This window comes from Vidua chalybeata, chromosome 16 (assembly GCF_026979565.1).
Source record: "Vidua chalybeata isolate OUT-0048 chromosome 16, bVidCha1 merged haplotype, whole genome shotgun sequence".
Classification (NCBI taxonomy): Eukaryota; Metazoa; Chordata; class Aves; order Passeriformes; family Viduidae; genus Vidua; species Vidua chalybeata.
In genome coordinates, this window is record NC_071545.1 from 2,739,845 (window position 1) to 2,765,632 (window position 25,788).

The 25,788-nt window shown below is 59.3% G+C and overlaps 2 protein-coding genes across 3 annotated transcripts; one reads left to right on the forward strand and one right to left on the reverse strand.

Moving 5' to 3' along the window:
- Window positions 1–184: 184 nt before the first annotated feature.
- On the forward strand, window positions 185–20,425 carry CLCN7 (chloride voltage-gated channel 7). The gene is made up of 25 exons (XM_053957775.1): window positions 185–350; window positions 7,383–7,454; window positions 8,136–8,207; window positions 8,440–8,505; window positions 9,077–9,209; window positions 9,602–9,711; window positions 10,405–10,485; window positions 10,870–10,932; window positions 11,592–11,675; window positions 11,834–11,927; window positions 12,781–12,845; window positions 13,285–13,401; window positions 13,725–13,779; window positions 14,286–14,346; window positions 14,846–14,984; window positions 15,229–15,322; window positions 16,552–16,721; window positions 17,033–17,084; window positions 17,355–17,482; window positions 17,639–17,724; window positions 18,206–18,338; window positions 18,433–18,492; window positions 18,810–18,986; window positions 19,090–19,170; window positions 19,283–20,425. The coding sequence occupies exons 1-25, from the start codon at window positions 222–224 to the stop codon at window positions 19,367–19,369; spliced, it is 2,409 nt and encodes an 802-aa protein (XP_053813750.1). The 5' UTR covers window positions 185–221; the 3' UTR covers window positions 19,370–20,425.
- Window positions 20,426–21,035: 610 nt separating this feature from the next.
- PERCC1 (proline and glutamate rich with coiled coil 1) lies at window positions 21,036–24,461 on the reverse strand. Of its 2 annotated transcripts, none has more exons than XM_053957748.1 (4): window positions 24,354–24,461; window positions 23,269–23,671; window positions 23,043–23,144; window positions 21,036–21,905 (listed from the first exon to the last, which is right to left on the reverse strand). In XM_053957748.1, the coding sequence occupies exon 4, from the start codon at window positions 21,871–21,873 to the stop codon at window positions 21,172–21,174; it is 702 nt and encodes a 233-aa protein (XP_053813723.1). In that variant the 5' UTR covers window positions 21,874–21,905; window positions 23,043–23,144; window positions 23,269–23,671; window positions 24,354–24,461; the 3' UTR covers window positions 21,036–21,171. The 2 variants fall into 2 exon arrangements, with proteins under 2 accessions (XP_053813723.1, XP_053813724.1); XM_053957749.1 differs by lacking the exon at window positions 24,354–24,461 and having other exon boundaries at window positions 23,269–23,387; window positions 23,483–23,511.
- Window positions 24,462–25,788: the final 1,327 nt, after the last annotated feature.

Sequence of the window (25,788 nt, forward strand, 5' to 3'; positions counted from 1 at the left end):
CCTATCCCGTCCTGTCCCGTCCTGTCCCGTCCTGTCCCGTCCTGTCCTGTCCTGTCCCGTCCCGCCGGCGCTCCGGGCGCGGGGCCCCCGCCGGAACTACAACTCCCATGGTGCCTCGGGGCGCCCCCGGCCGCCCTGACGGGCACGTGATGGCGGTGGCGGCGGTCACATGACCGAGCGGCGGGGCAGGCCCGGCGGAGGAGCCGCCGCCGCCGCCCCGCATGGCCAACGTCGCCAAGAAGGTGTCCTGGTCCGGCCGCGACCGCGACGACGACGAGGACGGGCGTGCGGGCGAAACCACCCCGCTGCTCAACGGTACCGGCCCGGGTGCGGCGGGCAGCGGCCGGCAGGTGGGCACCGCCCCCGGGAGCGGGGGGCTCTGCGCCGGACGGAGCACGGGGAGGGCCGGGGCCGCGCGGCGGGGTCGTGTGTGCGCCCCCCTCCCTCCCTCCCCGGTGGTGCTGAACCGCGATCGTTGCCCCGGGGCTGGGCGGGGGCGGTCGGGGTCGCTCCGGGCTGGGAAAGCAGAACCGGTCGGGACGAGGGGCCGGGGGGAGCCGTGGCCGGGGCACGGGGCACTCGTGGGGGAAAATCTGAGCGTGCGACTGAGTCAGTGCCCAGCCGGCTCCGTCCCTGCTGCAGCCTTGGCCGCTGCTCCTCCGCCGTGGGACTGTCCCTGCCAGCGGGACCTCGTGCCGAGCAGGGCCCTGCTCCTGCCCGCTGGGGCTGCGCTCCTCATTCAGAGAATCACGGCGTGGATTGGGTTGGAAGGGACCTTAAAGCTCCTCCTGTTCTCCCCCCGCCATGGGCAGGGACACCTTCCACCAGACCAGGTGGCTCCGAGCCCTGTCCAACCTGGCTTTGAACACTTCCAGGGACAGGACAGCCACCAGCTCTGGAAACCTGTGCCAGGGCCTCACCACCCTCATTTCCTACTGCCATCCAATCTAGTCTCCTTTTGTTTAGGTTGAAGCCATTCCCCCTTGTTCTGTCTGTATCTGTGCATGTAAAATTAATTTGTGCTAAATGAATTTCTGCTAAGAATGTCTTTCTGTGAGAGCCTGAGGCCTGACGTGCTGCTGCTGATCACCAGGTAGGGCTCAGACACAAGGGCCTGTAACACTGGAGTGGTGCAGGGTGTCCTGTGGCATGTGTGGAGCTACACTGGCACAAAGCAGGCCCGAGGTGGGCCGTGTCACAGAGGGAGGCCAGTTCCTTCTGCCAAGTTAATTTGGGGTAATCAAATGAGATCTTCTCTCCAGTGTGCCCTCAGGCTGCCTGCCTGGTGCTCTCTCCCCCTCATGCAGCTCCGTGAAGAAAACTGAGGCACTGAGCACCTATTCCAGAGTGAAGCTGGGGGTGGGTGGGCTGTGGTGTGGGTGGGATGTCGGGATGGGACCGTGGAGCACTTTTGTGCCAGCACCAGGTGGGACAGGCATTGCTTCCAGGTGGCATCCTGGAATTTCCTGTGGAGAGTTTTCTTGGAGACCTGAGCTTAGATAGGGAGGAGCAGTGCCAGATCCTGGAAGCTGTTAGCAGGGATGTCTGGGCCAGCACGATTCTGTGCTGCCCTGCTCCTGGGCAAGTCAGAACAGCAGGCTAATTAGAGGGAAATGCAGGGCTCGTTAGGCTGGAAGAGCCTTGTGTAGTGCTCTGGGAGCAGGGAATGGCAGCTGGAAGGAGGCAGCTGTGCCATGGCAGCTGTTCTGGGGTGAAAATAAAAATAATCCTCCTGGGCAGTGCAACAGGAGTATCTTTACAGCACATAGGGAGTTCTGGGGGTTTGAAGGGTGTTAGAGTAGGGATTAACCAGATCTCATGGCTGGGGGTCATTAGGAGAGGGTTTTCCTGGTGGTTTGGAAGAAGTGCCTGAGGCCTGCTGCAGCAGGGGCGGTTGGAGGTGGGCACCCAGCCCTACCAATGTGATTTATTGTCACCGTGTCCCTGCACAGTGCAGGCAGCTCAGGTCCCAGCTGGTGACATGGTACTACGTGGCATTTTCCTGGGCAAGGGAGGAGAGGAGGGAGTACCTTGCTGGAGCTCCAGACCACACGTGCCCCTGGCAGTGGCAGCTGGGTTGTCACTGTAGGGCTGGGGCTGTATTTTGCTGTTGGGCAGCTGCCCCTCCTTGGCCCCAGATGCCTTTCAGTCGTGTGGATTGAAGCAGGAAGGCAGGGCAGCTTTGGGGGAGAAATAAAGAGAGGCTGGGGCTGCTTAGCTCAGGGGAGATTTAAACCTGGGTTGTGGTAATACAAGAAAAATGTCCCCTAACATCGCTTCTTCCCTTTGTCACGTGCTTGTTTAATGGAAATGAAAGTGATCTTAAGGTGGCCAGAGGAAACACAGGTCTGCAGCTCCTCAGCTGACAGCTGAGGGGGACTGAGATTGAGTGCTGGTGAGGAGAGGCTGGCTAAACCCACCTGTGTCCATGGAGGGGGTGTGAGAGGCCTGTCCCTGAGGTCTGCTCTGCTTTGGGGCCAGCTGAGCTGGCTTCATCCTCTCACCAGGGCTTTCTGGTGCCTGGAGCATCTCAAGGAGTGAGAGGCAGCCTGTGTGTCTGAGCATCACGCCTGCTGTGGGCTGTCCCTTTCCTCTGTTCTTGAGCCATGTGTGTTGGTTCTCAGGCTGGGAAGTGGGTGGAAAATGTTAGTAAGAGCAGCCAATTTCCATCATGAACCTTTTTTTTTTGTGGAAGAACGTTTCTCCTTCGCTACCATCGAAGATATTTGTGCTGAAGTGCCTTGATTTTGGGATTGGTTTAATGCTCTTGCTTCAAAGGGTGCCTGCAACAAGGGCTCACCATCATGAAGACCAGGCTGCTGCTGGGCAGGCTGTGCTTCTTAGCCCCTGTGCATTTATTCTGCATCTCTGGATGTTGCTGGTCTCATTTTCTTTAATCTCAAGTAACAAGGTGCACGAAAGTGGCCAGGCTGCAATCAAGAAATCTTGGTGGGAGGAGGCAGAAAAAGGGAAGTATGAGTGCTGGGTGAACCCTGATTCCTGGCAGATGGGCTGCAGATTGCACACCCCAAGTTACTGGCAGAGAGGCTGCTTGTCCCTGCTCTTGTGAGCCTGGAGGTGACTGCCCTGGAGAGCCACTGCCCCCGAGTGGTGGCAGGAGCCTCCCCCAGCACGGGAACTTCGGGAAATGTTCTGCAGGTCGCTCAAGCCATCAGGGACTGTGGCAGTGCTTCATCCTTGTGCTGCTCCTGTGCCAAGGGAAAGGCTGGGGCAAGGACAGCATTTCCCATCCTCGTGGAGGTGAGGGTCAAGCAGGAGCTGTGCCCTGGCAGTGGCAGCAGGAGCCTGGAAGCAAAAGCACAGCCAAGTGGTGACACCTTGGGGAGAGTCAGGTGCTTTCTCCCCTGTTATGAGCCTGGAGGTGAGGAGCCCTGTTCTCTCCTGCTGTGAAGCATTTTGGGGATGATGCTGGGTGGGTTTGAAACCTGTCTCAGCTGTGGCTGTGTGTCAGAGGAGGGGGGTTTCAAAAGCCCTGCAGCTCATCTCCCCCGTTCACTGCCAGAGCTGGTGACAGGGTTCTCATGCTGGTGACACACCGGTGACACAGCCTGGAGTCTTCCACCCAGGCTGGTACGAGGGGCAGAGTGTTCTGCAGCCAAGAGGGCCCTGGGGGCTGGAAATCCTCCTCCTTCCCTCCCACAGCTTCTGTGGGCTCCTTCTGTGGTCTGTGCTGGGCTTTATCTCATCGATAACGGAAAGTCACGTGCTGCCAGCTCCTTACTGAGCACAGGACGGTGACAAGGGGCAGTGCTAGGGGAGTCTCCTCATGCTGGGTCATGTCTTGCAGGGAGGAGCCTCACTGGCTCATCCCTGTGGAAATGGGCTGTGGAGCAGAGGCAGACACTCCCTGTTGATGGTTCTCCAGAGCAATGTTTGGGGCTTGGTCGCTGTGCACACAGCCTGGGTTGGATCATGGAGATCATGCATCCAGGCCGTGACTGGAAGGTGGTGGTTGAGATCTGCTAGATTTTTTTCATGTTGAGGTTGATCCTCAATTTGCTCTTGCTGGTCTCAGAGTGGGTGCCTGCATGACAAAGGGAAAGGGACCTCAGGAGTCCCTGAGGGGGCTCGAGCTAGGGGCTCTAGTCTGGCCCCTGCTAAGAGCAGATCCCTGAGGGACACATCCAGAGGAGCTTTGGGTAACTACTCTGCACCCTATTTGGCCCCAAGTTCAGTGTGTCAGCAGCCACAGGGTGAACATTTGGCTCTGATATCTAAGCAGAAGTTCCCTTACTGCAGTTTATCCACTGCTCCTTGTCCCATCAATGCAAAGCTTCAAGGGAGGTCTGGCTTTATCCTGTCTGTAACCTCTTATTGGGTGTCTGGGGATGGCATAAAGAACTCCTTAAGAAGCACCAGCTTCTTCTTGTATATCTTGCCATGTGCTCCAGCCCCTAACTCTCTTGCTGAGCTCACTTTCTGTGCCTTTTCTGTCCCAGGAAGCCCAAAGTGGATGCCAAGCCCCAGATGTGCTATTGCAGGTGCCAGGTGGAGGTGTGGGATCCCTTCCCCAGACCTTCTAGCAGTGGTCTTGCACCACCCAGGAGGGGGTTGACCACCTCCACTCCAGGTCTGTACCACTGACACCTCTTCACTCACCCACCAGGTTGCTGCAAGACTTTTTCAGCTGAGCTACTTTGTGACCACTGGGACTCATCCATCCCAGGTGCAGGGCTTTATATTTGCCTCTGTTGAACTTGGGGGCTTCCCTGCAGCCTGGTGAGGTCCCTTGGAGGAGCAGCCCTGCCTGCCAACATTCCTGCCCACTAACACTGATAACTTATTTTGATTCAGACCAAGGCTCCAGACATCTCTTTGCAGAGCTCAGGATGAAATTAACTTTATCCCCAAATGGGCTCAGGGCTGGGTGCTCATGTGCCACTGGCAGAGTGAGGCTCAGTGTGTCCCAGAGCCTCTCCTGGGGCAGGAGAGCTGTTAACCCATCTGTGCCCTCTGGGTTTTGGCAGCAGTGCATGTTTTTATGTGGAGATAATCACAGCACAGTCACACCAACATCACACGTACCCAGGATCAGCAGCTGCCTTGGCTGAGTTTGAAAACATCCCAAGGAGGGTACTGCTCAGGGAGTCTTTGAGCTGTGCACAAATAACCTTTTCTCTTGGCTCCAGGCTGCCTGAATCTCTCCATTTTCTCTTACCATTCTTGGGTGCTGCTGGAAGTAGCTCTTTCCTGCCCTCCTGGCATGTGATCCCTGTGGTGGTGAGACAGGAGCCAGGCCTCTGCTTGCAGATGCCAGAGGGGTGCCACGGCTCAGGGGGAGGAAATTAAAAATATGCTGCTTGTCTAAGGAAGTTCAGCTTCAGGCTCCACTGCACCTCCTTTCCCTTCATCTGTGCTTGTGTCCTGCTGGTGCTCAATCAGTGGGGAGTTGAGCTGCTGAGCCCTGGCTGCTTTCTCCACAGGGAAGGAGGGAAGAGGGTGGGATGTCACTGGTTCAGCCACATTTGGTCTGTCTGCAGACCCCATAGCTAAGAGAAGGAGAATTTTCCATGAAGGGCTGGTCTTGCCTGAGGTCTTATACAAAGGACATGGCATGAGCGACGTTTTCCATCTCCTTGCCTTGATCTTGCCCTAGATGTGTGGCACCTAACAGGAGCCTTAAATCCTTGTGATTCCTCAGTCCCCATGGGGGTGTGTTCCTTTGCAAGGTGTCAGCTTTGTCCCTCCAGGTTTCAGGGCAAGGAATGTGTCCTTCCCCCTCCCCGGGGTGTTGGGGGCCTGGCTGGGACCTCAGCCTGCCACCAGAGCAGCTGGGCACCGGCAGGCACTGGAACAGGCAGTTCCTCTATCCAGCTCGTGACCCTAAGGTCAGGGAGGTGACAGCTTTGTGTGTACCCAGCTCTTAGAAGTCCACTGTGGTCTGCTCTGGCTGCTGGGAAAAGGTTCCACCTGGATCCTTTCCACTGGGAGTGTGGAGCCATCGTGGACCAGAAGCAAAGCCCAGGCTGGTTTTGCCAAACCAGTGTCTGGAAATGGCAGCATGGAGCACTGTGGGCCAGAGCTACTGGGGGCTAAAGGGCACCAGAGAGGGTTTGAGAAGCTGGGGCAGAACCCATCTGCAGGTCAGGGAGTGAAGGAGAGTGTGGAGCAGAGGGGAAAATGGGAAAATAGGTCAGGCTGCAAACACAAAGGATATTCTTCCTCTGCAGTGACGTGCAGGGCTCCCAGCAGCTCTGGCCTGCACGTTCCAGACGGGATCGTGGGGATTAAAGCAGCGAGGGGCTCGATCTGGGACCTGCCAGCAGAGAGAGACCGACATGCCAGAGCCCTGCTGTTGCTCACCATCCCTCTTTTATCATCCAGTTCTTTAACCTGGCAGCTGGGGAGGGGTGAGGCTCTGGGGGGAAGATCCTAATGCTGAGGAATGGTGTTTGGGCTGTTCTTGGGGACAGTGCTCAGATCCTTGTGCATCCCTGTGTTTTGCAGCGACGGAGGGGTGACAGCAGCCCGCCTGCCCCAGCTGGCTCCCCCTGTGGCACTGCTCAGCTGCAGCCCAAGCCCCTGCTTGCCTCATCCAGGAGACAGAGGTGCCCAAAAAGTCAAAAAACTCCCGTGCTATGCAACTGCTCGGCTGCTAAAAACCCCAAGTGATCACCAGTGAAAGAAAAAGCTGCTCCCCAGAGGGAGATGCAAATGCTGCTTCCCAGCATCACACCAGGGCTGGCTGAGAGAGACACCAAAGTCCCCAAGGCTGGGCAGGAACGGTGCCCCCACTTCCTCCTGTGTCTCCTGGCTGGCAGCCAGCCTGGCTGTCAGCTGCTTGGGGGGTGACAAACACGCTGATGTGATGTGCTGCTCTCCCGGCTGGGAGCCACTGCCATGGAGCAGATGGCAGAGCCAGACGTGCCCTCAGCTGTCCCTTGCTGCTGGCTGGGCCCGGCAGCTGAGGGCACGTCGTGGTGAGCTTGTGGCTGTGCAGGTGGCACGTTGTGCAGGGGCTCTGTCCCTCCCCAGCCCCAGGGGAGTGTGGAACGTGCTGCTCGGCACAGGTTTGTCGGCACGGCGCTCCGTGCCAGGGGCTGGCGGTGGCCAGTCCCCAGTGAGCCGCTGCTGGATGGCACCTCCCCAGGTGAGCTGGCTCTGCCAGCTGACAGGTTGGAGCAGCTCACCCAAATCCTGGCAGGCTGCTGCTGCCTCGGGTTCCCTCCAGGGTGTTGGATCCCACCTCCTTGGTGTGTCCTCTGAGAGCAGGGTGCTGCATTTTGGGGGGCTCTGGCGGTGGCAGGCGGGCAGAGCTCTGCGAGGGAGGCAGAGCACGAGCGTCTTGCATGCCTGCTCCATCCTCCTGAGAGATTTGAAGTGCATTCAGGAGTTGACCTCATTTCCCCTTCTCTCCTCAGCTCACTCCTTCCTCCTTCCTGCGCATCGGGCAGCTCAGCAATGTGGACCTCAACGAGGACATCCATGAGCTGGTGAGTGGCACAGAGAGGGGCCCACTGTTGCTGAGAGCCCTTCCCTTCTTCCAGTAACAGCTGCTGCTGTTCCCTCCTTCACATTCCGCTTGTTCCACGAGGACTCCAGCTCTTCTTCCTGGGCTGGGTGACCTCCGTGGCGTGGGCAGCTGCTGCTGCCCCAGGGGCCCCTCTGGGATCCTCAGTAAATGCCCTAATTCGGGGCTGGGAACGGCTTGCACGGTCAAAGGCGTTTGGGAAACAGAATTTGGTTTCTGCCCAAAAACGTGGGTTTGCTTGAAATAGCTCCTTGCTTTTGGCCTAAGGAATTTCCTGCTGAGCTGAAAGGTTGCCTTCCATCAGGGCATGGAGTTGCTTGGATTCAGTGCCAGGTCAGTGTGGCAGTGTGGTACCCAGCTGGGCAAACCCTCCACGTGCTCCTGGGGAGACATCCTCCCTGGGGGTGGAGGGGTGCTTGGTGAGGGTGCACCCTGACAGCTGGTCCAGCTGCCTTAAATCCCACCAAAACAAAACATCCACCAAGTGGTGGAAAATCATCCCAGATCCCTGCCTGCCAGGCAGCTTGCACCTGCAGTCCTCTGCATCACCTGAGCATCAAAAGGAGTTGAACCAACAGTTGCACGTGGATGGGAGGGCTGGACTCCGACCTGACCGTCCTAAGCTGTGCATCACATCCCACAGGAGACAGAGGTCCCTCGGCAGCGTCCCAACGAGATCCCCCACAACGAGAAGCTGCTGTCGCTCAAGTACGAGGTACGTGCCCATCTGCCCCTTCTTGGGTCTGCCCTCTGGCATGCAGCAGGTGAGCTGTGAGGGGCCAGGGCTCACAGCTGCCCCTTGAGGGCGGTTTCAGTGTGGAAGGAGTGGAATGGAGGAAGGAAAATGATAACAGGAGCAAGGTGAGGGGCTGAGGGCAGTACTCCCCAGCATGGGGGTCTTTTTGCCTGGTGGTACACAGTAACAGCATCTCCCTTTCCCAAACTAGAGCTTGGACTATGACAACAGTGAAAACCAGCTATTCCTGGAGGAGGAGAGGAGGATAAACCATGCGGTGAGTCTTGCTGGGCTGCCCACAGATCATCTCAGCTGGATCAGGGAAGCTGTTCCCCCTGCCTGGCTGCTGGGGGCTTCTCTGTGCCAGAGGAGGTTGTGCTTAAAGCCTAGGCTGAGCTGGGATGGGTTTATGGGCACTGACCAGCTTGTGACAAGCTGTGAAACCACAGGATCAAGGACCCAGCATGAGGTGGTTGGAATGGGAGCTAATCTGGGTGCACATGGTGGCATTGCCTGGTGGTATGGGGCAGGTCCCTGAGCAGAGGGACTTTTGGTGTCATGTGAAACATCTGCCCTGGGGGCTTTGGGAATCAGTTCCACAGCAAGAATCCCAACAGGATGGGCCTAATGGAGGCAGGCAAGCTGGAAAACACCTTAGGGATCCCACAGAGGAACAAGAGCACTGCTTAAAATCAGTAAATTGTGTCCAGGCTTCGCTGGGTCAGCCAGCACTGGTGCTCCCTGGCTCTCCTCGCAGCTTCCTGGCCTTGGGAGTGTGGCAGGTGTGTTGGGGTCCCCTCGATGCCAGGCTGGATGGCAGCAGGGTGTGAGTGCTGTCTGCCCCTCAGGCTTTCCGCACGGTGGAGATCAAGCGCTGGGTGATCTGCGCCATGATCGGCATCCTCACCGGCCTCGTCGCCTGCTTCATCGACATCGTGGTGGAGAACCTGGCTGGGCTCAAGTACCGGGTGGTGAAGGACAGTATCCTCACAGAGCACTGGCTGCTGGCCAGCTGGGACCTCTGGGATCTCCTGGGAGCCGTGAGAGAGGGGTCACGGGGGAGGAGGGCAGCGCTTCCTCGCTCCGGTTTGGTGGCACAGACTCTGCTGCTCAGCTGCTCTGCAGGGCTGAGCTGTGCCTGGGCACTGCCGTACCAGAGGAGGCTCATTTCAGCTGCCCTGGATGCCCTGAGTGACAGGGGGCTTGGAGCAACCTGGTCTAGTGAATGGCATCCCTGCCCATGGCAGGGGGTTGGAGCTAGATGGTTTTTAAGGTGGCATCCAACCCAAACCACCCTGTGATTCTGTGAGATGCTGTGGTGGGAGGGATGGTATCCAAGCCAATATTGGCTTTTCCTTGAGCTGCTGCCCCAGACATTGACAAGTTCACAGCCAAAGGGGGCCTCTCTTTCTCCCTGTTACTCTGGGCCACGCTGAATGCCAGCGTGGTGATGGTGGGCTCTCTGATCGTTGCCTTCATAGAGGTAAGAGTTTGGAACTGTTTTGGGTTCTTTACATGGGCAAAGCAGGGTCATGTTTCCAGAAAACATGCGAAATTTTGTGAACAGGGAATGTGTTTCTGCCAGTTTGGCTCCTGGTAGCACCAGCTCCTCAGGGTTGGCTCCAGGTGTGCTGTGGGGTTTCTGTGGGGCTGGCAGACTGCCAGGGGATGTGCTGGCAGCCTGGGGCAGAGGCTGTGCTCCTGCCTTGGGCAGGGATGCAGCTCTCCCAAGCATTGGCCATAGATCAGGGCCACGGTGTGTTGGGTGTATCCGAGTACCAGCAGAGACCAGTCTGGCTGGGTGCCTCAGCTACAGCCTCTGGAGGACAAGCCAGAGTCTGGGACTCCCCATGGATCACTCTAATCCACAGTGTCTTCCTTGTGGCTTTGCCTTTGTTCTCGCTGGCCACCAAGTGTGACCCTTCTGTAGCTGTGACAGGGTGGGGGAACACCTGAGTGTCCCCAAGAACCCATCCAGCTCCTTTTTCCTTGGCACATTTGCCCTTAGGAAGTGGGTGTCTCCCTCGAGCCCATCTCTAGAGCCTGTTGATAAGCTTTAGCCTCATCTCAGAGCCACCCTGAGGGTGTGCTGTGTGTGCCCTTGTGCTGAGAGACAGGGGTAAGGTGGCTGGTGTGTCCCCATCCTGTGTGTGACAGCTCTCCCTGCTCCCTGCAGCCCGTGGCAGCTGGCAGTGGCATTCCCCAGATCAAATGTTACCTCAACGGCGTGAAGATTCCACATGTTGTCCGGCTCAAGGTAGGAAGCAGGAGGTGGTGGGATGGCCTGGGCACATTGTGTCCTCCTGGAGTAGTCCCTGCCCAATCTGTGGCACAGCAGGAGCTGGCATGAGCTCCCAGCTCCATAGCTGTTTGTCCCCCAGTGCCCAGAGGTTAAATCTCCTGCCCTGGGACCAGCAGCTGGCCCTGGGAAGAGCAGCTTTGGGTGGACTTTTGCTCTGGCCAAGAAGAAAATTGACCAACCCTGTTGCCACAGTGGGGGGGCTGAGAATCACACGAGTTCCCCGGGGTCGTTGGCTCCTCCCATGCCTCGGGGCCCTCTGGGTCTGTGTCCCCTGTGGCTGCCATGCTCGTGTTCCTCGTGCCACCCCTGTGACGTGCTGTGCCCTTCTCTGTTGTGCAGACCCTGGTGATCAAAGTCTGCGGGGTCATCCTCTCGGTGGTCGGCGGCCTGGCTGTTGGGAAGGTGATGTGCACAAAGTCCCCGCTGCTGGCACTTGTCACAGCCTGTCACCGGTCCTGTGCTGGGGACAGGGTGCTGGGGGCCCCACGGTGACTTCCCAGTGTTACTCCCTGGTGTCTGCTGGCCAAGGTGACTGGCACTGCCAAGCTTGGGGAGCCCCAGGGGCACACGGTGCCACCGTGCCAGCCTGTGTGTGGCTTGGCTGAGGGCAGAGAGCAGCAGCCCCTGTCCATCAGTGGCTGCCCCTGCAAACAGTAGATGGGAGAGAGTTGGGTGCCCCACTGGGACCTTTCTGGCTGGGATTGAAGGCAGGCAAGGAAAACACTTGTTTCCTCAGCTAGTGGGAGGTGGGCAAGAGAGGCACATGCTAGAATAAGGATTTCATAAAACCATAGAATGGTTTGGGTTGGAAGAGATCCTAAAGATCATCTCATTCCAAATCCCTTCCATGGGCAGAAATACCTTTCACTAGACCAGATTGCTCAGAGTTCTGTCCAGCCTGGTCTTGAACACCTCTAGGATGGGAAGGGGGGAAAATGTCAAGGTGTGTATTTCCCTGAGGGAAATACTCCCAATCCAGCTTCAGGACTGCAAGCTGGTGGGCAGCATTCAGCCATGCCTGTTCTTCCTTCCCCGATCTGACTGTGCTCTCTGGCCCCTAGGAAGGACCCATGATTCACTCTGGATCCGTGATCGCTGCCGGGATCTCCCAGGGAAGATCCACGTCCTTAAAGCGAGACTTCAAGGTTGGTGTTGAGGTCCGAGGGGCTGTGCTGCAGGTGCCCTTCTGTGCCAGACCAGGCTGTTCCCACTGGTGGCTTGGCATCATCCTTGGCCATGCCCTGTGTCTTGCCTAAACTGAGGCCCGTGGCCAGCCCTGAAGCTGCCTCCACTCCTGTTTCAGATCTTCGAGTACTTCCGCAGAGACACAGAAAAGAGGGATTTTGTGTCGGCCGGAGCTGCCGCCGGCGTCTCGGCTGCATTCGGTGCCCCCGTGGGTGTGTGTCTTATTTTATTATTAACAAAGGATTTTTTTCAGAAGAGTCTTACTGAAATATGAGATTATAAAGTTGTATTTTTTTTTAACACTGTGAGGAAAAAGGTTTTTTTTTGGAGTATGATGTGTTTGGTTTTTTTGGAAGAGTTTCAGTGATTTTTTTAAGGGTTCTTTGAGTTTTAAAGGTCAAAGTTCTTGGAGATTTGATGTTATCGTCTTCTCTTAGTAGGTTAAAAAGTGGAGTAAGTTTATAATTTGCAATTCTTAAAGCAGATTGAACTTAATTGTTCTCTTTTAAAAGGTGCTGACTTTGCTTTGAAGTTGTATTTTTTGTGGTTTGATTGTTTGTTCTGTCATCTTCTATTTTAGATATTTCTAGGGTGAGATTTCTTGTATTTTTGATGTTGAAATTTCTAGCCTAGTTATTTTGAACTTCAGTGACGACGTTGTCTTGAGTCTGTTCTATTTCATTTTGAGTTGGTGCTCTCTGGCACTGAGCAGTGCCTGGACAGGGATTTCCTCAGGAGGTTGCTCCCACCTGCTTGGAGGCAGCTGTTGGGATCTGCATAGGGCACTGCAGGGGCCTTCCAAGTTTTCCTGCCATGCCATGCAGGTGCTGGCCCTGCCCAAGGCCAAGGGGCTCATCTGCCTCAGATCCCAAATGTTGCCTCCCTGGGATGGAGAATGGCAGTGGGGGGCTTTGCTGTGATCAGTACATCACTGATGGCTTGGTGAGCTTGCCTGTGAGAGGGTCTGGGCAGTGTGGGCACATGGCCTGGGGTCACTCTTGGGTGCTGTAGCCAAGGAGCTGTGGCACGTGCCCCTTGTGTAGATGTTGTATCTTGTGTTTGCAGGGGGTGTCCTGTTCAGCTTGGAGGAAGGGGCTTCCTTCTGGAACCAGTTCCTGACGTGGAGAATCGTAAGTGCTGGAGAGCAGTGGAGAGCTGCTGGTTCTTTTCTGGGTGTCCTGCAGCCCCAGGCCTCCTGACAGCCCTGCTCCAGTGAGAACCCATCCAGGGAACAGCATCCCAGCTCCCCTCCTGTGCCCTGCTCCTCAGGGGCTGAATTTGGGCCTGGCTGAGCTCCATCTTGCTGCCAGCTCCTTTCCAAGGGAGCTGCCTTGAGCTGTGCCCCAGGGTAACAGAGAGGCAAAAAGAGAAGCGAGACCCTGGTCAGTGTAAGCTGCCCAAAAGTGCACCCAAAGTGCCACCACAGGGAATGTGACCTCCTGTCCCCACCATGGGCACCAAACCCTGCCCAAGGGCCTTGGGGGTGGTTTGGGGTAGTGCACGGGGCGTGTGGTGAGGAAATGGGGCTGGAGGCAATTGGCAGTGACTCTGGGCTGCATCTCCTTCCAGTTCTTTGCCTCCATGATCTCCACCTTCACGCTGAACTCTGTCCTGAGCGTTTACCACGGCAATGCCTGGGATCTCTCCAGCCCTGGGCTTATCAACTTTGGCAGGTTTGACAGCGAGGTAGGCACAGGTATTCTCCATGCAGGGCTCTGGGGAGGGGTTAGGAACAGTCCTTAGCAGCTCTGGGAACATCAATTTGTCTATAACCTCGCTTGGAGCTGAGGCAGCTCTGCCATAGCAGGCTGTGGGGTCTGGCCAGATCTCAGCTCCACCAGCCCCAGCAGAAGGAATTTCTGGAGGCTGTGGGCTGTTCAGGGGAGACTTTGGGGCAGCTCTGGAAGCCTCGTGCCAGCACAGAGTTGTGCTGTCCCAGCAGTCAGTGACTGAGTGTGGGACTGCAGATGGGCCAGGAGATCTGAAACCCACTTCTTTCTTGCTTGCAGAAAATGGGATACACAATCCAGGAAATTCCTATCTTCATCTTTATGGGAGTGGTTGGTAAGAAAATGCTGCTGTTTCCATTTGATTAGTCTGAATAATTTCCTCTGTTCTCTGTCTGGGTCTAAAAAGCTTTGGTGTCCAGTTTCCTGGGGAAAATGGGGAATCCATTAAATTCTGGAGCAGAGGCTACTTGTGGGGCTTATGCAGGGATGAGAGCTGGATCCTGTCCCAGCCCTAGTACCAAAGTCAAGCCCCTTTAACCCATGTTGAGCAGGGTCAGTGTGTTGCAGTCCTGGGCAGTCTCTTGCTGCCATGTGAGTCCCTTATGCCCATGGATTTGGCCTGTCCTTTGCCTGCCTGGTGCCAGCACTGTGACATTGGCCCCTGGCCACCTGCAGCTGGTACCAGGCAGGTGACAGGTCCTGGCTGGCTTCAGGGACAGCATCCACATGTCCCAGGGCTCTTGGTCACTCTGGATGGATTGTGGATGATCTTCAGAGGTTCCTTGTGTTGTGGGCAGCCTGGGCCCTGCGTGCTGAGCTTCTCCTCTCTCACATTTGCAGGTGGGATCCTCGGAGCCCTGTTCAATGCCCTCAATTACTGGTTGACGATGTTCCGGATCAGGTAAGAGCCCACAGGTAATGAAGGGGATTGACATGGGTTGGCTGGTGCCTTCTGCATTCCCTCAAAGTGGTATTCCCACATGGAGCAAGGCTCCATTTAATCTCTCATTTAATGTGAGCAACAGCAGTTCCTGAAAGATGCCATGTGCCTCTCACTGCCTGAGGCTGTGACCCACAGCATCCCAGCACTGCTCTGACCCTGCCAAATATTTCCCTCCAGTGACTGGAGGGCCCAGAGAGGTGCAGACGCTGCAGACCTGACTGTCATGTGCTCTGAGAGGACTAAGAGAAGGGAGAGAGCTGCTAAAGCCACCTGAGATCAGTCTGGCCCAACCAATACCTGTCACCAGCTTTTCAAGCAGCAGGACAGCCTGGCAGGATCTGGGCAGGGAGCAGAGGCAGCCAGACTGTCATGTGCCTGATCTGACATGCCCAGCCAGGCTGGGCTGATGCTGCCCACAGCCCTGGGTGCCACTGTCATTCCCCTGTTCTCTTCACAGGTACATCCACCGGCCCTGCCTCCAGGTGGTCGAGGCCATGCTGGTGGCAGCAGTGACGGCGACCGTGGGGTTTGTCATGATTTACTGCTCAAGAGATTGCCAGCCCATCCAGGGGAGCTCTGTGGCATATCCCCTGCAGGTAGGACGTGCTGCAGAACAGCATTCAGGGTGGGGGGCACCCCGAGCCTGGGGGCTCAGCAGGGAGACAAGACCCTGCTGGGTTTGGGACACTGGAGCTCCGCAGTTGATGCCCTCCAGTGCAGGCCGAGCTGGAGACCCAAGGATGCTGTAGGTGTCCTCCCTGCCCAGAGCTGCCTCCTCGCTGGCACACGTCCCCCAGCCTTCCCTGCCACTTCTAGCCCTTTCTTATCTTGCCTTTTCAGCTTTTCTGTGCTGATGGAGAGTACAACTCCATGGCCACTGCCTTCTTCAACACACCCGAGAAGAGCGTCGTCAACCTCTTCCATGACCCTCCAGGTCAGTGCACCCAGCAGTGAGGCCTTGAACGCCAGCAGAGAGGGTCCATGTGTTCCTTGGCCACTGCTGGGACAAGGCAGAGGATGATCAGCCCATGATGGCACAAAACATCATGCTCCAGTGGTGGAAGGAGGATGGGTGCTGTGCCTGGTGGCACCTCTGACCTCAGCCAAAGGGCTGTGGTGTTGGGAGGCTGTGGGGCCAAGGATGTGGGTTTTTTTGTGCACATTTGCAGGCTGTGTTGCTTCTGAATTGTGTGAGAGTGTGTCTGACCCTTGCTGTCTGTCTGAAGTCTGTTCTGGAAATGTCACTGGGATGTTTTCTTAATTAGCAGGGCCTCTTGCCCCATAATGACTTTACCTTCTGGGCAGGTTGTGGAGGTGGATCTTGGGGTTTGGATTTGCTTGAGAAATGCAGTTTGGTTCCCAGGTTCTAGCTCCGTTTTCCTTGGACCTGGTGTAACCCCAGCATCTCTTCTGCCTGCTGTGGAATCTGAGTTCTGTGCCCAGCTGCACGTGGGTGGGGAACAGAGAGATCCTCAGCCCAGAGGGTGCAGCTTGGCCACCTGCAGCCAAGGGATGACCATCCTGTGTCTTGGGGCTGCTCCCTGCACTGCTGGGTTCTCCCTGACTCAAGGCTGAAGGAGGGGTTGCAAACTACTTGTTTAAACTAGACTGGGCTGCTCAGCAATCCCAAAATAGCACTTAGCTGGGTTGTGGGGTCAGCAGGGTCTCTCTGGGATGGCACAGCCTGTGCTGTGGGACTGCATGGCACTGGCTGGAGCAGCTGTGGGAGCTGCAAGATGGGAGGGACTTTGCAGGACATGTTCTGCAAAGCATGTTGATCCCAAAGCTGCCAGTGGGACCTGTGTCCTCCCAGCCTTGTCCTTCAGCCCTGGCAGTCCCTCCCTCGGGGCTTTGAAGTTCATCGTGGGCGTCTGGGAACCACAGGGCTGGGAGGGGACGAGTGACGAGATGGAGGAATGGGATGTGAGGGCTTGGGATGGCACTGGCTGGGTGGGGGGTGCTGGAGGGGGCAGAAGTAACCTGAAGAGCCAGTTTGCAAGGCTGTACCTGTGCTGCCAGGGCAGGAGCTACAGCCCAAGAAGAGGGGCTCTTGCTGCTGGCAGTGTACTGTGGGGCTGCTGCTGCCCGATCCATGGCCACTGCCCATCACAGTGTCCCCTGGGCTGTGGGACCAGCACTGACTCTGTTCTGTCCCCACCCCAGGCTCCTACAACCCCATGACACTGGGCATGTTCACACTGATGTATTTCTTCCTGGCCTGCTGGACCTATGGCCTGACAGTGTCTGCAGGGGTCTTCATCCCCTCCCTGCTGATCGGGGCAGCCTGGGGGAGGCTCTTCGGCATCTCCCTGTCCTACCTGACCAAGGGCTCGGTGAGTCCTGCCTGGGAAGCCCTGGCACCCTGCCCTCCTGCCCCGCTGCTGGGCTGGTGGCATGTTCAGGCAGCGTGCCTGGAGCTGGCTGAAAGCTCTGAAGAGGGCTGGCTCCTCGCTTGATGTCTTCGTGAGCTGGGTCTGGACCTCCCCACGTCCCAGAGGAGCCCTGCCAGCAGCTGGGTTGTTCAGGCAGCCTCAGGCACCTCTCCCCACTTTGGAGGAGGGTTTGGGGACCAGGACTCTGCTGACTATCACTGAATGCCCTGGAGCCAGCAGGTGACTTGGCTCCTTTTCTTTCCTGTGCTCAGATCTGGGCTGATCCTGGGAAGTACGCCCTGATGGGAGCTGCTGCACAGCTGGGTGAGTTCCCCATGGCACAATGTTGGTTGGGGTAAAGATGTCAAGGGAAAAAGCACCCCCTGCTTCCCTGACAGCTTCCTTCCCAGCTGAAGCCCAGCCTGGCTGTGAGCTTCCTAATCACCCTGCCAAGCACAGTGGGGGCTGGGCTCAGCCAGGGCGCCCCTGAGTGGGCAGTCCTGGATCACTGAGAGATTCAGGGCCCTCAGGTATTCTGTGGTGCCCTCACTCTGTGTTTCCTTGCCCTTCTAAACCCCCGGGTGCCTCTGGCAGGTGGGATCGTGCGGATGACGCTGAGTCTCACGGTCATCATGATGGAGGCAACAGGCAACGTCACCTATGGCTTCCCCATCATGCTGGTGCTGATGACAGCAAAGATTGTGGGAGACTACTTCGTGGAGGTGAGGGCTGGTGTGCTCCCCAGGACTGTGGGTCAGGGCTGGGGGGCCATGGGGGGCCAGGACAGGCATGTGCTCGCTGTAGGGGATGAGCTGCTGCCTGGCTGTGACCTTTGCCACCTCACCAGGCTTCTCCTGATGGCTTGGCTCTTGTTGCAGGGACTGTACGACATGCACATCCAGCTGCAAAGTGTCCCCTTCCTGCACTGGGAGGCCCCAGTGACATCCCACTCCCTCACAGCCAGGTAGGTGGGCTGGGCATTGCTGTGGCAGCAGCCTTTGGACCACACTGTTGGCCTGAGCTGGGAGTGGAGGTGGTGACATTTTGGTTGCAGGAGCCTGCTGTCCCCTGGTACCACAGCTCAGCTTCTTTCCCAGCAGGGATGTGATCTGCAGTGTGTTCCTTCCTCTCTCCCTGGCAGCTTTTGGGGATAGAGGAGGCATCAGCACTGAAGAGTTATGTGTGTTGGGGGGATATTTAGGGTGTGAGGGTGCTGAGGCCCTGGCACAGGGTGCCCAGAGAAGCTGTGGCTGCCCCATCCCTGGAATTGTCCAAGGCCAGGTTGGATGGGGCTTGGAGCCACCTGGGATAGTGGAAGGTGTCTCTGCCCATGGAAGGGGTTTGGAATGAGATGAGCTTATATGTCCCCACCAAACCAGTGTGTGATTGCAGGATTCAGTGCGTGCTGCCACGGGGCTGTGTTTCACCCAGAGCTTTCCCTGCAGGGAGGTGATGAGCACTCCTGTCACCTGCCTGCGGAGGATCGAGCGCGTGGGCACGGTCGTGGACATCCTCAGTGACACCTCCTCCAACCACAACGGCTTCCCCGTGGTGGAGAGCAACCCTGACACCACACAGGTAGGCTGGGTGGCCCTGGGGCGGGGATGCAGTTGGGGTGGCCACACGAGGGCTGGCTGCAGTGTGGGACCCTCACACACGGTGCCTGTTGCAGGTTGCCGGGCTGCGGGGTCTGATCCTGCGTTCCCAGCTCATCGTCCTGCTGAAGCACAAGGTGGGTGCTGCTGCCTGGAGACTGGGTTGTGTCTGCTGTCCCAGTCCTGTCTCAGGCCCCTTGCTGCCTGCCTTGCTCAGCTGGCAGAGGGTCCCTGTCATCTCCCTCAGCTCACCCAGGGGGATGGTGGGTGCTGCCATTTGGTGGTGGGGTTACCCCAGCACCATCCTGCACCCCACTGGGCTCACAAACCCTGACTGAGTGGGAAGCAGGCTGTGCTTCTGCGGGTGGTCCATCTATCCCTACCTGGCCCTGTGCATTGTCTTGGTGCCTGTGAGCTCTGTGGGATAGTCCCCAACCATCTCTTTCCTCCTGAGGTTTTTGTGGAAAGGGCCAACCTCAACCTGGTGCAGCGGCGGCTGAAGCTGAAGGATTTTCGGGACGCCTACCCCCGCTTCCCCCCCATCCAGTCCATTCACGTCTCCCAGGACGAGCGCGAGTGCATGATTGACCTCAGCGAGTTCATGAACCCCTCGCCCTACACCGTGCCCCAGGTAATGGCCAGGGACCCTGCTGCACAGCTCCCCAGGGACCAGGGTGGGCAGTGGGGGCTGGCTGGGGGTGCTGCAGCCCCCCCAGCCCCGTTCTGCCTTGCAGGAGGCGTCTCTGCCACGGGTGTTCAAGCTCTTCCGAGCCCTGGGCCTGCGGCACTTGGTGGTCGTGGACAATCGCAACGAGGTGAGTCCCTGCTCGCTGTGTCCAAGCAGCCTGGGCTCCTCCAGGGGACAGGGACATGCTGTCCCCAGGCTGTGTGCCCACATCGGGCTCTACCCTGTCCCTGTTCTGGCAGGTGGTGGGAATGGTGACCCGCAAGGACCTTGCCAGGTACCGCCTGGGCAAGGAGGGCCTGGAGGAGCTCTCGCTGGCACAGACGTGAGGCAGTGTGGCCCAGCAGAGATGTGCCCCGGCCCCTCGGAGCTGGGGACCCCCTTTTGCAGGAGGTGGGGAGAGGACTGGGCCAGCCCCTGCAGGCATCACAGTGCCTGGAGCACTGGCATGGCCGTGCTGCCCCGGCCCTCCTGCCTGCTGCTGCCTTCCCACGTCTACTGCCTCCCCTTGTCACCCCTTCCTCTGCTTCCCTGAGGGATCACAATTCACCCTTGGCTCTGTTAGCTCCTGGAATAGGCTCTCCTCGAAGGTTGGGTGAAGGCTGGAGTGTTCCATGGGGAGTAGGATTGCCCTACTGAGCTGGGCACAGTTCTCTGACACCATACGTGGCCTCTGTTGCCTCATCCTCCCAGTCTGGGCTGTCTGGGACTTAGCCCTGCCCTGGCTTCAGCTGCAGGGCCTGTGAGAGGAGCAGAGGGGACACCATGGGGCTCCCTCCTGCCCCCAGGCCCCCATTCCCTGCTGCCCTGTGGTCCTGCTTGCTGGGTTGGGCTGAGCTCTGGGGTTGCCTCCCTGCTCCTTGGGACTGAGGAGGGGGATGTGCCCTGCTTGGCTGTGCAATAAAAGGGCTCCCCTGGTTCTGCAGCTGCCGCCTCTGGCTCTTTCTTGGCTCCCTCAGCCACTCTGACCCCAAACCATGTGTGGGGAAACACCCCTGGGATTTGGGGCAGGGATGGGGAAGGGAGAGCTGCTTGTACTAGGGAGATGTTGGTCCTGCAGCCTGTGCCCCTCTGCCACTCCTGCAGTCCTCTCACCACTGCTGCTCCCACACTGGGATACAGAGTCACTCCTGGGGCATGTTCTGGCCCTTTCCAGCAGCCTGGGCCCATCCAGGCACCCCAAACCCCACCAGCAGTCCTGGATTTGGCTGGGGGTGGGAGCAAAGCCAGCCCTGGCACCTCACTTCTCCCATCTTCCCACATCCTTGCTCCTCTCCTTGGCATTGTCCTGCGCCCTGCCCTGGGACTGCCCCTTCCTCACCTGGTGCCTGGAGAGGATTTTGTCTGCAGGATCTGTGCTGAAATAAAGTCTGTTTGTACTTTTATTGTGGTGCTGCCTGTCTCTTGCTTCCCTTCTTCCCTTTGGGCTGAACGGAGCCCTGTCCCCACTCCTGCTGCTGGGAGGGCACAGGCTGGGGCTGGAGGGCAGCTGCATCCTGGGCTCAAGGCAGGGGGTGGCTGCCCCTTCCCGGGTTCTTTTCCCTTTCAACACCAACACAAAGCCACCACAAAGCAGAGGATGCCTCAGCTGGGCCCTGGTAACAGCTGGGTCCAGCTGTGGGGAAGAAGAGCCCGCCCTGCTCTCCTGTGTGGGTCCAGATCCCTGGCCCTACCCTGGGGCAGGGGAGCTGTAGGGCACAGCGTGTCCCCAGGGCAGTGCTGGGTCCCCCCTGCGTGCTGACAGCCGGGTGCTTTATGAGGCCCCGCGTCGCCCTTTGCCCTGGCGCGGCCGAGATAAGGGGATGGGATCCTCCGACTTGGGCCGCAGAGTAAACACGGGCTGCTGGCTCCTGCCGGCACCGCGCTTCCCTGCTCTTCCCGCTGCTGCCAGCAGCCCCCGAGGGTCATGCCGAGCCGTGGCCCTTTGTCTCTGGCAGCAGGGACACCACAGTGGTGGGTGGCAAAGGACGCCGCACACGCTGGTGCCTGGCGGGAGTCATTTATTCACTCGTCCCATCACCGGCTTCGACCCGGCAGCTCCGAGTGCCCCGGTGCTGGCACTGGGGCCACCAGGTTTATCATTAACTGGGTGGCACGTGGCGGGACCAGGGCCCCCAGGGCCACAGTGGGGTCACAGCCCAGCAAAGGGCTCTGCCTCCAGCCCCGGGCGAGCCAGCAGCTCCCGCCCGGTGCCCGGCAGCTCTGGCCCTGGCTCCACTGTCCAGTTGGCCAGGAGGTCGCTGAAGTCAGGGGTGCCAGTGTGGAGGAGGCTGGCGGGGCCTGGGCCCGGCTCTTTCCAGAAGGAGGGTGGCAGCTTCCTGCGGTGCATGGGGGTGATGTGGCCGTACTTCCTCTCCAGCCGCTGTGTCTTGCCGCCGGCCGCCCGTGCGGGCAGGCACCGGTGCACGCCGTACTCAAAGAGCTCGGCCAGCGGCCCCAGCCTGTGCGTGGCCCCCAGGCTGCCCCGCGGGGCCACGACCTCGGGCACAGCCTCAGCGCTCTGGGGCGAGCCGCAGTCCTGGGGCACGGGGCGGCTGCTGGCGGCCTCCTCCCGGCCCCGCTGCCCAAAGTAGCGCTGGATGTCGCAGCTGATGTGCTCCGAAAACTTGAGGAGACGCAGGGTGGTCTCGGCAGTGCTGGAGACGCTGGCCAGCTTCGGCCTCACGCTCTCCTCCACTGCTTCCACGTCCTCCTCCTCTTCCTCCTCTTCCTCTTCCTCCTCCTCGGAGAGGTCAGGGAAGTCAGGCTCAGGGTGCGTGGGCAGCAGGAGGCCGTGCGGGAAGGGCGAGGGCAGCCGCAGCTCGGCCAGGGGCTGGATGACACCCGCAGCCATGTCAGCGCTCAGAGGCACCCCCAGGAGTCACCCTGCGGGCAGGGACAGCGGGGTCAGGGTGACACACCCTGGCACCAACCCTGACCCACGGCCCAGCAGCCCTGAGAGGGCAGGGAACCACGTTGTGCCATGCCATGGCCAAGGTGGGGCCACAGGGCAGCAGGGATGTCCCCCATAAATAATGGGGTGTGGGATTGTACCCACCAAGCTGTGGGAAAGAGGGCAGTGGGGGTATTCCCCCTGGGACATCCCCACTCAGCCCTGGGACAGCAGGCAGCAGGGGTGTCCCCACTAAAACATGGGATATGGGGCAGTGGAAGCATTACCCTGAGTAGGGACACGGAATAGCAGAGATGTCATTCCCCTACAAGCAACAGGACATGGGACAGTGGGGATATTCTAACTGAGCCCTGGGACATCAAGCAACAGGGATGCCCCCATCAAACCATGGGGTGTGGGACAGTGGGAATGTCCCTAAGTCATGGGATGTGGGCAGCAAGCATGGTTGCACTGATCTGTGGGACATGGATGTCCACACCAAGTGGACAGGGCAGTGGGGATGTTTTCCAGGGCTGTGGGGCAGAGGGATGTTCCCCTTCACCCCGGGGCCGTGCATGGAGGTGAACGGGGGCTCAGCACCCACCCTGCAGCTCAGTGCCACAGAGCCCCATGCCCTGCCCACACAATGGCCCCTTGGGTTTCCTGGTGACAGAGCGAACCCACCGCCTCCCTGCCCTGCCCTGCCCTGCCCGGGTGGGCTCTGACCAGAGCTGGGTTTTGCTGAGCTGGATGTGGCCCCTCTCTAGCTCATGCTACCTGTGCTCAAGGGTCCCCAGCCCTGCCTCGCTGCAGGACACCCCTGGCCATGCTGAGAGGGTCTCAGGGCAGGACCAAATCCTGAGGAACCAGTCCTGCCCCTGGCACACCAAGCATGGTGCCGGGACTTCACCCAGCCTAAGATGGTCCTTGCCATCTCTGCATGTCCCTCTTTGCGCCGTCCCCACCGCGGTACCCCCCGTGCTGCCCCGGGGGGGCTGTGGGGGGCTCAGCCTCACCTCTGGGCTGCGGGGAGGGGGGAGCAGGGCCACCACAGCCTGCCCTGGCGCCGCCTCAGCCGGAGAAACCCCCGGGACAGGAGGGCATCGCCCGGGCCACGGTTCCGCACTCACCTTGGCGCTGCCGCCCGGCCATGCATAGGCTCCCGCGCCGCTCCCCCTGCCCGTCCCTCCACCTGGGCCTGAAGTATTTATAGCGGAGCAGCGAGCTGACGGCTGGCAAATATTTGGTAGCCGTATTGTAATAGTAGACTCGGTAAACAGAGCTGGGGTTTGCTTTAGCACCCAGCAACGGGAGAGCGGCGCGGGGAGGGACGCGGGGATGGAAGGCAGGGCTCACCTTAATGGTTCACTCGCCAGGGGATTTTCAAGTGTTGTCCCTGTAAATTCACCTATTAAATCGGCAGCCCCAGCTGCCAAACTGCCCGCACACTTGTGCCGAGGGCTCTTATCTCCCTGCTGATTGGAGGTGAAATCAAGCTTTGTCAAATAGGCGTAAAATTAAATTTCATGCTATTTTGACTCCTGGAGTAGGGATCTTCTGAAGAACATACTGCGTATCGAGCCATGCCTCTGCAAACAGGGGCTGCCGCTGCAGTGTGCAAAGCCTTTCCGTGGGTACCCCCAGGTGCTGCACCACCCTCATGCAGGTTCAGACCACTCATCTCCCACTCATCTCAGCTTTGTGCCCCTTCGAGATGGATGTTGGGCTCCCCAGCCAGGCCTGGGAGAGATTTTGGAACCTGTGGATGCAAAGATGGACATACCACGTGGAGAGTGTCTGGGCCAGTGGGGACAGACTTGGATGACAGCATTTTCACCCCACGCTATGGCCTGTGGCTCCCCTGTGAGGACAGGGACAATGGCAATCAGCTCGGGTCCCAGACAGGCTGTGCCAGAGGTGCCATTTCTGCCCTGGCAGCAGGATGTGCCAGCGGGGTCATCTGAGGCAGCACAGAACAGGGCCAGGGGACACAGATGGCTGGGGATGCAGGGTGGCCGGGGACACAGGATGGCCAGAGGACACAGGACAGCCTGCCCCTGACAGCTGAAGGGGTCTGACACAGCACCAGACTCTGTCATAACTGTTGGGGACACTCAGGGAGTGGGACACCGGCCACTGGGCTTGGGGACAGCCACAGCCCCGCTCCAGAGCTGCCCTGCTCTCCTGTTTTTGGGGTGACCACAGCTCCTAGTTTCTCCCTTGGAGCCCTCCCTGCCCTGAGCACCGTGTTCTGAGGTGTCTGCAGTGCTGAGAGGGGGTCCCCAGCTCCGGGCAGGGTGCAGCACTGGCGAGGGGAGTGTCCCAGCCTGGGCCGGGCTGTCACCCACCCGCTCCCCGGGCCGGCAGCCCTGGGGCTCCCTGCAGGGGCAGGGCTGGGCACCGGCTCCGCAGAGCTCCCTCTCCTCTCTCCAAACACTCACAGCGGCGAAGCGGGGCGGGAGCAGCAGCCGCCCGGGCACTGCTGGGCAAACACGGCGGATGGGAGCTGATTAGCCACGGGCACCCTTCGGTCTGCTCCCTGACGTCACCCATTGTCACCCACCCGCCCGCCCGGCACGGCTCGGCATTGGCACAGCTTGGCATTGCTACCGGACAGCCACCCTGATCCCCACCCCTCGCAGGGTCCCCGGGGAAAGGCGGCTTCCTCCGCTGCCCCCAGCCCCCTGTGCCCCAGGCCCTCTTCCCGCAGTGCAGGAGATGGGGAGAGCTCCCACAGCCTCGGGGTCAGTCCGGCCGGAGGAAAGGGCTGCACCGACCCTTTGGCCGGGTGGGAAGGGTCTGGCCATGCTGGCGAGCAGGTCCAGGTGTGGGACAAGGTGTGGGTAGCACATGACCTGGCTGCTGGCTCACAGAGTTGGGAGTGATGAGGTGTCTGTCCTCTGTGGGAAGGAATCACGCACTTAAGGAACACCCAGGGCTCAGCAGGACCAAAGGCAAGCAGCAAGGAGAGGCAACGCCGCTGCTCCTGCAGCAGCCTTGGGCATGTGGCTTTGCACCCATTCGAGTGCCCAGGGCGGCCATCCCTGCTCCAAACTTTGCCAGGGCCGGGCATGAGGAGCTCCTGTCCCACAGGGAAGGGGTCTGCTGTCTGCAGAGACCCCCGCAGACAAGCAGGGAGGTCGCAGACCCCACTCCGAGGCGAGGCTGATTCTGCTGAGCCGGGATGCTGCTCCGGAGCGGGGCGGCGGCACAGCCCTGCCCGGGGCTGGCTCACGCTGCCTTTCCCTGAGAGCCAAGGGAGCTTCAAAGCTGCGGGAAAGCCAGGCATGGCTATGGCAAACGGAGCGTCCTGCACCAGCGCTCCGGCTCTAACCCTCGCTGCCTTTGGAGCCCTGTGGCACTAAAGAGAGCGGGTGGGATTTCTCCGGCACGGGGAGCATCCAGAGAGCAGCCGGGGCCGGGAGCTCAAGGTGGAGACAAGAGATAAAACTCATGGGGGTGGTGCGAGCTGGAGCTCAGAAAGCCAGGCAGGGAACGCAGCACGCGGCAAAGCTCCGCAACAGCCCAAGCTCCTGCAAAACCACGGCCTCATCCTCCTCCCAGCAGCTGGGAGAGCAGCCACGGACCGTCCAGTCCTGTCCTGCCCTATCCTCGGTGCTCTCCGGGCTGTACCCGTGTGCAGCGGGGTTCGTCCCCTTGTCCGTGCGCCCCCCACCCCGGCAGGGGCTTTCCTTGCCGCACATTCCCCCTCCCTACATTCCCCACGGCGGCCGCGAGCTGCCACAGCGCGGTGGGGACGGCGGCCAGCGCGGCCCGGGCCTGCCCCGGGCAGCAGCCTGTCCCCGGGGCGCCGCTGCGGCCCGGCTACTGCGGCCGCGCCCGGCGAGCCCCGGGGCGGCTGCCACGGCGGCGTTG

Excerpts from the sequence above, each read along its gene's own strand:
- CLCN7 (XM_053957775.1), top strand. The coding sequence starts at position 222 with ATGGCCAACGTCGCCAAGAAGGTGTCCTGGTCCGGCCGCGACCGCGAC. Across the intron at positions 10,933-11,591 it reads GCGGCCTGGCTGTTGGGAAG|GAAGGACCCATGATTCACTC; the intron begins GTGATGTGCACA and ends TCTGGCCCCTAG. Across the intron at positions 18,493-18,809 it reads TCGTCCTGCTGAAGCACAAG|GTTTTTGTGGAAAGGGCCAA; the intron begins GTGGGTGCTGCT and ends TTTCCTCCTGAG.
- PERCC1 (XM_053957748.1), bottom strand. The coding sequence starts at position 21,873 with ATGGCTGCGGGTGTCATCCAGCCCCTGGCCGAGCTGCGGCTGCCCTCG.